The following is an 8,773-nucleotide window of genomic DNA, read 5'->3' as shown; positions in this document are numbered from 1 at the left end:
TTCCCTGCCCTCCGGCCCGCGCGCGGCCCCGCCCCGCCGGGCAGGGCAGGAGCTGCGGCTGCGCGGCGCGCGCGGCCTTTTCCCCCTTGCTGCGTAGAGCAGTCGTTGTGCGGAGCGGGCCCCGGCCTGGAGGGACCGGACAGTGCCTGGCACGATGGTCGGTACCGGCACCGGGGGGCTCGGGGGCATCGCGTCCACCGTCCCGCGCCCGCCGCGCTGCGCCGCCCGCACGGATGGAGCCCGATTGTCTCGGGCTCGGGGTGGCCGCCCGGCGCCGGCGTGGCAATGGCTGCCATTCTGCCGGGGCTGCGCCGCGGGCGCTTCCAGGGACTGCAGCGGGGCCCGGCACGGCCCCGTCACCGGCTGTGCTGYCGCCGTCGTTCACGTCCTGCCGGGTCCCGCCGGCGGTAGCTGRGTCGGGGCCGGGCCGCGGGGCGGCGGGGCTGGGACTGATAGAGCCTCCGGCACCCCGCCACTGCCGCGCCGGGCCCCGGGGTGCGGGTGTCGGGCTGGCTGAGGGCGGGGGGCTGCAGGGGAAGCGGCTCCGTGGCAGAACGTGCCGGAGAAGTCACTGGCTGTGCGGGAGTGACAGGAAATGATCACGGTCACTGCTTTGGGCCGTGCAGACAGGCCTAAAAGTAACAGATACACTTTGATTTTCTCTTATAACATTAGTTCCTGTGGGAGGGGTAGAGGTTATGGGGTTTGATGTGCCAGATGTTTCTTTTCCGTTTCATATGTATGGTGTTTTTTTTTTATCTAAACGTACAAGAAAATCTGTTTAATTCCCGGTTGCACCATGGCTTTATCACGCGTTTAGTTAGAATGGTCTTGGCTCACAGGGTTATATAATAACATCTAGTTTATATTTCTTATCCAAGGGGTTTGTGAAAGTTGTCAAGAATAAGGCGTACTTCAAGAGATACCAAGTGAAATTCAGGAGAAGGAGAGGTATTATTAAATTCCCCGTAGCACACAATTAAATGTCCTTGGTGACTATGCCCGCTTTGTTCATGCATTGTGCACACTGCGACTGTTGTTTTTCAGAGGGAAAAACTGACTACTATGCTCGCAAACGTTTGGTAATTCAAGATAAAAACAAGTACAACACTCCTAAATACAGGATGATTGTGCGTGTTACCAACAGAGACATCATTTGCCAGGTAAGGCCTGCGGTGTTTGCTGCTGACCTGCCAGCCTTGACAGGGTGAAGTCAGCACAGAGAGGGAGGCTTGGAGCAGCTGGGGTTTTTTAGGCCGGATCTGCAGTTTTTTTGTTGTGAAATAGCTCCATAGAGGAGAGCAATCTTCAGTGGTTATCACAACTTCAGTAATAAAGCATGTGCATTCTAGAAAAGAAGTTTTACAAGTGTTAACATTTTTTATGTGCGGTTATTTGCAGTGTAAGATTGCTTTAATGATGCTGGGATAAGCAGATTTTTGGGAGAGGGAAGATGTTTCTGGAGTTTTTCTGCTATGTCAAAAGGGCTTCAAAAAGAGGCCTTTTTTTGCTTGGCTGAAGYCAGAGAAGTTGACAGTGTGACTTGTCAACCTGCTTTGACTTGTGCTGTATCTAAAGGTGCCTTCTCTTTTGAGGGTTCTATTTCCATGATATGTGAATCAAATGTGGCATTGAGGCTTTATGATGGCTTTCCTGTGAGATTAAAGGAGACTGRTAAATAACAATAGTAGGCACTTTTTCATGGTCATTAAGTACATGGTTGTGTGTAGCATCWTATGCAGTTCCTCACTGTGGCTCATTTTTCTTGTTTGTTAGAATGCTTTGACTGATTTTGAAGTTAAAAACTTAGGAATGTTTGTTATATAATAAATGTATATTGTTAAGATCAAGAAAAGCTTGAAAAGTGCTAGAAAAGCTTTAACTGTTGATTTTTCATAGAGCAATTATCTGTTGAGAATTATCAGTTTGGTCATTGATAAGGTTCTATTATCTTTTAAATTCAAACCAAAGATCAGTGGTGGCAGTGACYTTCCAGTATGTGGAAATCCTGCAAAAAGAAGACCACTTTTCAATGTAGAGAGGAGGTGTGAGAGTCAAAAGGAGAAGATTCCCTTCATGAAAGGAACAGCAGAAATATATCTGACAGTACTGCTGTCTCACAGGAGACCCCTGAGATGATGATGGTCTTAGACCATTAATAAAATCATTCCRTAAGGTTACTAACAATGTTACCAYAACATATCATCTGCTTCTTGCATTYTTTGAGGTGTGTCATAAAGTGGGACAGAATTCATCCCTATCTATAATGATTCTTTGAAATTCGCTTGCTTTGTAGGCAGTTTCTGGCCTCTTGATCTATGTGTTACAAGGTGCTGCTGACATACATTTTAGTTGGTCTAATACAGATTTGAATTCTTTSTGTCTTTACTTGAGGAGTTGATTATTCCTTTTGCAAAAATGAACAACAAAACCACAAGGGTGAGGGGAGAAAAACAAAAAGCCCCCAACAAACCAAAACACTGCTGTTTGATCTCGCATGCAGAGGTTGGCAGTTTTTTGCACACTTGGATACAGTATTCCTGTTGGCTTGAGTRGGTGTCAGAGAAACAATCACTGGAGCCTGAATGGTGGGAACACTGACGTTTGCTTTGTTGTCAGATCGCCTACGCCAGAATCGAAGGTGACATGATTGTCTGTGCTGCCTATGCCCACGAGCTGCCCAAGTACGGCGTCAAGGTCGGCCTGACCAACTACGCTGCCGCCTATTGCACCGGCCTGCTCCTGGCACGCAGGGTACGTACGGGCACAGCCCCTGGGACCTGCTGCTCTGCTTTTCTGGTGCCCTCATGGAGGGGAAAAACCACTTCCTTCACCTGAGCCTGTGGGTTTCTCAAAATGGTAGCTTTCACTCATTACCATCATAGATTTTATGCATTTTGTGACTGTCAAATCACGGCGAGAAGTGTGACAACACTGTTTCAACTCCAGCAGCCCATTTTTATGTCTTAGCCCTTAAGTTTTGTGGAGCAAGGGTGGGAGTCAGGATAAAAATGTAAGGAATGCCACCTTGTAGAGCTCAAAAACATGTGAACAGCATCCATCCATTTTCCACAGGGACTCATGAATAAATCTTAGTATCAGTGGTGTAACAGTTGGCACAGAAGGTTGACACTTAACAGCCACACAATGACAGTTGTTAAAAAGCTATGTTACTAGTACAGAGTGCATAATTTTCGTAAAGAAATTTGTTAAAAACATTCTATTCAATAGAATCTATTGATTCTATTACAAATTCCCATTTCAAGTAGTGGTAATTCTACATTTTCATCAATAAATGGAAGGAATTTCAGTGTGTTTTCTTTCYCCACAGCTTCTGAATAAATTTGGCCTTGATAAGATCTATGAAGGCCAAGTTGAAGTCACTGGTGATGAATACAATGTGGAAAGTGTGGATGGCAAGCCTGGTGCTTTTACATGTTACCTGGATGCAGGTCTTGCCAGAACTACCACTGGAAACAAAGTCTTTGGTGCTCTGAAGGGTGCAGTGGATGGTGGGCTGTCTATCCCTCATAGGTAATGTATGTTTCAAAGAATTTCTTCAAAGTTGATCTGAGGTGCTTCTGTATGTGACAGTCTACTTACACTAATCACCTTATGTTGAAATAATTTTGTTCTGATAGGGTAATGCTTATATATTCTAGGTATATTCTGGTTTGCACTTTTTGGTTGTAGAAACTGAAGAGCTATTTCGTTGCTTTTACTAAAAATCAAGCGAATGCACTTACCAGATCTTCAAAGGGTATTTGCTTGGTTTAAATCTTTACCAAATTGTGTGTAGGTGTTAATTTCTCTGCAAAACTACATACTAGGTACAAACCCACTGATACTTGCTACAGTTGTCAGTACAACAGTAAGTCTGAGCGGTCCTCCTTCATTTAAGATTTCCACATGGATATTTTGACTGTTATCYAACACTGATATTATAGCTGAGTTCTGCTTTCTGCTAACAGCAGTGGAGGAAAGAAAATCATTACATCTTTTGTGTGTTTTCCTGCCCTCTCACATACTGTCCTATTCTTGACAATTGGTCAAGTTCAGTTTTTTTCACTTGGCTGCTACATGATGATTCTTGCAATGACTGAACACTCTGTAGTTGGTCCATGGTGTGTATATGATGTACTGCAGTGTTTCAAGACGGGACTGATGGCAGCTGAGGTGAACTTAAAACTCCTATTTTTATTTTTTAATTAGAGGGTCCTATCCCTCAGTTATTTGTAGGAGAATCTGATGTATCAGTCATTTCAGTGTGGTTCTTAGCCTCTGAATTAGTCTTAATGTGACTGTACCTGCTGTTTGACAGCACCAAACGTTTCCCTGGCTACGACTCGGAAAGCAAAGAGTTCAATGCGGAGGTTCACCGCAAGCACATCATGGGCCAGAATGTGGCCGATTATATGCGGTACCTGATGGAGGAGGATGAAGATGCTTACAAGAAACAGTTCTCCCAGTACATAAAGAACAATGTAACACCTGATGGGGTAAGATTTATCCAGCTGGAGTTCCTGCATTAATAGAGATGCTGATAAGTCTTTCACAGGGACTTCTGTAATAATGCAGATAAGACTGCTATGTAAAATTACATGATTCATGTTGTGTGTTAACCATCCAAAGAAAATTTATTTTCTTTTATTAAGAGCTCTTTAGTATATTGTAGAATTCTGAAAGTGGGTCCTTTTTTTTCTGCTGTGAAACTTAACATTCTGCCTATAAAASCAGTCTCATAGGACTGTACTGGACCACTTACCTCCTCCCCAACACAAACTAAATTATTAATTTCTATATTTGCTCTCCACTCATTCCTTATTCTGCACCACAGCCCATTGTTCTGTGTCACCCTAGGGGTAGTTCCATGTTCCAGGTGAATAGAGAGAGCCCACTGGATACATTTTATATTAGTACTGTTTCACATTTTAGAGTTGTACGAAATACTGTAAGATAGGTAAGAATACAGAGGTGCTGCTTCTACTTTTTCCAAGTATTAAAATCTTTACAGATGGCTTGWCCTGTAATACTCTTGCTTGGTTCTTCCTAGTAAGGCATCTTTGAGCTTTAAAACATAGCTCACTYATACCCCCTTTTTACGCTACAGCAAACTGAACTTCACTCTCTACCCCTTTATTTCAGTAGGGTTTTGGGGGTTTTTGTAAGTTTAACTAACTGCTAGTTTTTTCTAACAAATTCTAAAAAATAAAAGTAATATAAATGACAGCTTCATCTACTTTCTAAGCAAACAGCAGTTCGTATTCAAATGAAGTGAGTCTAGATCTTAGGTCACTATATAGACACTTGTTGTTTGTACATCTAGAAAGCTTTTCACAGCTGAGATGAGTGATGTTAATTAACCACCAGCAAAGGTATTCTTAAAATTAGTGCCATTATGGAACCAGAGTTGWCTTTGGGACAGAGCAGCATTAGTACATGCTTGGGGGCAGTACAGGCACAGGGATCTTGGATTTCTGGTAATCCTACAACTRGACCACTATGGTAATTTTAATATTTTTTTTTCCAAGATGGAAGAAATGTATAAAAAAGCTCATGCTGCTATACGGGATAATCCAGTCCATGAAAAGAAACCCAAGAGAGAAGTCAAGAAAAAGAGGTAAAATTCTCATTCTTTTTAACATCCATGTGACTTTTCTGTTGGGGATATTCTAGTTATATAAAACAAGTAATGCAATTTTTGCAGTTGTGTCAATAGTCACATGTTCTACATCACATTAAGATACAAGCACTTTCCTGTAACTTCAGCAGTAGGAATATGAAATTCAAGAGCCCTTAACTATAMAAAAAATCCAAGTGAAGAATGCTTGTGGCTGGAATAGCTGGAACAGTGTGCTATCTTCAGGTCTCAGTGTTTTTAGTGAGAAAGCTGCTTCTCTTCAGCTGAGAGCACGTGGACTAATCTGTCAGTACTAAACTATTTTGACTTTCCAGGGGTGCAGGATAAAAGAGATCAAGGCATAGCTGTTGGCATTGGGCTTGATAATGTCTATRCTTCAGTCACAAGAGAGTATCAAGTTAACTTCTTGAGAAATTAAAAGTGTCCAGCAATGCCTTTTTATGGTGCCTTAACTACAGCTTTAGATCACTATGAGGAAATAAAGCATGTTAGAGAAGTGGGAATATACTTTTCCATTGCACTCTTAATCAACGTGGTGGTGCACTGCACATTTCTTGCCTGCTTTTTTTGCTTATTTCTGCCTTTGGTCTACTGTACACTGTGCTTGCATTGCAGATGGAACTGTCCCAAGATGTCCCTCGCGCAGAAGAAAGACCGGGTTGCTCAGAAGAAGGCCAGTTTCCTCAGGGCCCAGGAGCGCAGAACTGATAGTTAAGACAACTTCCACAGTTTTTTGTGAAGATTTGGAAAAAGTGGCAATAAATTTATTGAGGAAGCAACTGTGTAAGACTGGCTTATTTATATAATTTATAAAAATAGAGAATTTTTTTATGATCCAGGTATTCTGTACCTGAAAGGTTTTTTTTCCCCCCTTTCGAAGTACTATGTGAATTGGGCTTCCACAGAGAAGAGAGGGGACAGACTGCAAAGACCAAGGCTGCTGCGTCAGAATTACTCCTGTAAGAAGGGGAAATCAATTTGATTAAATTTTGGCATGGCTGATATCAAGGACTAAGTCTTAAGAGTTTGATGCTTCTAATTAGAGAAAGATTTTAAACTTTTAAAAGACACTGCATGTGTCATTCACAGTTGTTCTTTTAGCATACTTGATGTTAGCGGGGAGTCCGGATGTAGCTTAGGAAAGAAAAGAATAGGCACAGTAAGGTTCTAAAGCTTCTGCCCAAASGTAACCTTAACACTTACTACCTCCAAGCTCTGGCTGCTACTGAAACAGATACTGTCTCAAGCTGAATACTTCACATTATTTAGTGATTGATAATTCATTTTCAAGTTGTGTATAAGGGGTTAGGTACAGAGGCCTTGTTAAGGAAACTTCCCAGTCTGACCATTCATRAGACTCACGGGCAGTTACACACCARACTTTTCCCTCTTGMCTCCCCCCATGCTCACACTCAGCCAGACCATGTTCCCTTCCAGTTTGACCCTAGGTTTCTCTTAGCAGAGCCCACGACATCCCATTCCACGAGGCAGTTTATTTCTGGTGCAGTAACAGCTCAAGATGGTACCTCTGGGGAGCACCCCCAGGCTTTTATATCCTCACACTCCCTCTGCCTCATGTCAGTCTATTTGCTCAGTCTTCTCCCTCCCTTCTCCATGTCTCTCCCCCTCCTCAGTCACCAGTTTTCATCTCCTCTGTTATCCTAAAGCGTGGCTCCTACCCAGAGCCCAATCTGAGTTTCCCTCTGCAGCTTGCAGGCGGAGCCATCTGGAAGAGAAGTACTCCTCAACAGCCTKGGCCTTTTCTGATCCTTTGTCTGCTCCTACCTCTCAATTTCTTAGGCATTTGTTGCCCATAAGACTGGCAGAAAKTGTGCAGTTTAAACAGGCATCAAGTAGGCTCCATGGAGGAATGTTTTTTTCCAGTAGTTGGTGCAAGACACCAGTAGTTGGTGTAAATACTGCTATTGAAAGAGAAAAGGAGGCCTGTGATTTATTGTAAATAAAAGTGTATTTTTTTTTCCCAATGAAAGCTTCAACTTGATGTGACAGTAATAAAAATGAAGATGCTGTACAACAAACTGCATTAATCATATTTTCCAGTTTTTAAAATACCCTTTGATGTTAGGTATTTCAAGTGATGTCTGCCCAAATAGTAGCAGCCACTGTCAGATTTTTTCACCATGAACATGACCACTTTACACTTTTGGTGCATTGCTGGTTACAAATACTGGTTTGTGGTTGGAGCACATTAGCAAGTTCAASACAAGAATTAGCATGAGCATGGTATTTCTTAAACTAAAAAGCTGTTCACAAAACAATCTTAACCCAAGCTGCATATTATTACATCTGGTACAGAGAAATTACTTTATTCTGGTCCTATACTTCKGTTTCATAATTCAAGGCTTTCATTTAAGACAGGATACCTAAAGCCATTAACTCTTCAAATACTTAAATAAAGCTTGTTCTTCTTACCTCTTGTGAAAATGAGTTAAGGGGCCAGGATTCAGAAGGATACAGATAACTGTTATTAAAATCATAAAGGATTGAACTACTTCATACTTTTGGCATTTATAAATTAAACATTCAACAGGTAARTATTGAGCATGTATTAAGGTGGTTTATGGACATCCAGTTCTGCATAATTATGAACACAGATGTAAATCTGAAAAATAACAAGGGTACAGGTTAAAGGTGGTAGAGTGGTCATGCTTTGTGGAGTGCCAGAGTCAGATGATGTTTATTTACTCATTACTTGAGTCTTAAAAACTCATAGATGCTACTACAAAAAATAGTAACACATTGCAGCCCACTTAATAATAGCTATGAATGAGCTGGAAAATATCTCATATACTCCCATTTAGCAATATTGCACAATCCTGAACAATCCAGGTTGTCTTCCAGTTCGTCTAGCTCTTGTTTACATACCTCCTTCAATAGTTGAGAATATTGGTAGCTAAATGTGGAGTCAAGACCATCCACAACTATTAACTTGTTTCTCATGTCATACAGCAGATTCCTACACCATGCAAGCTTTCTTTTTTTTTGCTGGTAAGACACTTAWGCTATTCAGTATTTTTGAAAATTAACTTCAGTTTTCATGCTGTATCTTAGTCCACAAACTCCTTGCTTTTCAATACTGGATGCAGTTTAATTTGGGTGAAAGGTTTCCAC

General features: G+C 42.0%; 2 protein-coding genes and 1 non-coding gene across 3 annotated transcripts in view; 2 read left to right on the top strand and 1 right to left on the bottom strand.

The window, feature by feature from the left end:
• Window positions 1–72: 72 nt before the first annotated feature.
• RPL5 (ribosomal protein L5) lies at window positions 73–6,421 on the top strand. The gene is made up of 8 exons (XM_057374049.1): window positions 73–157; window positions 882–951; window positions 1,048–1,163; window positions 2,620–2,754; window positions 3,332–3,534; window positions 4,322–4,499; window positions 5,532–5,620; window positions 6,257–6,421. Exons 1-8 carry the CDS (start codon window positions 155–157, stop codon window positions 6,354–6,356), a joined length of 894 nt encoding a protein of 297 aa, XP_057230032.1. The 5' UTR covers window positions 73–154; the 3' UTR covers window positions 6,357–6,421.
• LOC130578821 (small nucleolar RNA SNORD21) lies at window positions 4,076–4,172 on the top strand. The gene has a single exon (XR_008965921.1). It is a non-coding gene; the product is annotated as a small nucleolar RNA SNORD21 (small nucleolar RNA).
• A 53-nt stretch (window positions 6,422–6,474) lies between the features above and the next one.
• Window positions 6,475–8,773, bottom strand: part of DIPK1A (divergent protein kinase domain 1A) — a 13,044-nt gene continuing 10,745 nt past the window's right edge. Inside the window, exon 5 of the mRNA XM_057374000.1 lies at window positions 6,475–8,773. This exon is cut by the window's right edge and continues 1,575 nt beyond it. The gene's annotated coding sequence lies outside the window, so the exon portion shown is untranslated.

Source organism: Malurus melanocephalus, unplaced genomic scaffold (assembly GCF_030028575.1).
Source record: "Malurus melanocephalus ecotype Western Australia unplaced genomic scaffold, MMel_1.1 scaffold_8, whole genome shotgun sequence".
Classification (NCBI taxonomy): Eukaryota; Metazoa; Chordata; class Aves; order Passeriformes; family Maluridae; genus Malurus; species Malurus melanocephalus.
Note: the sequence above shows the minus strand (reverse complement) of the source record. Positions and strands in the feature narration are given on the sequence as shown.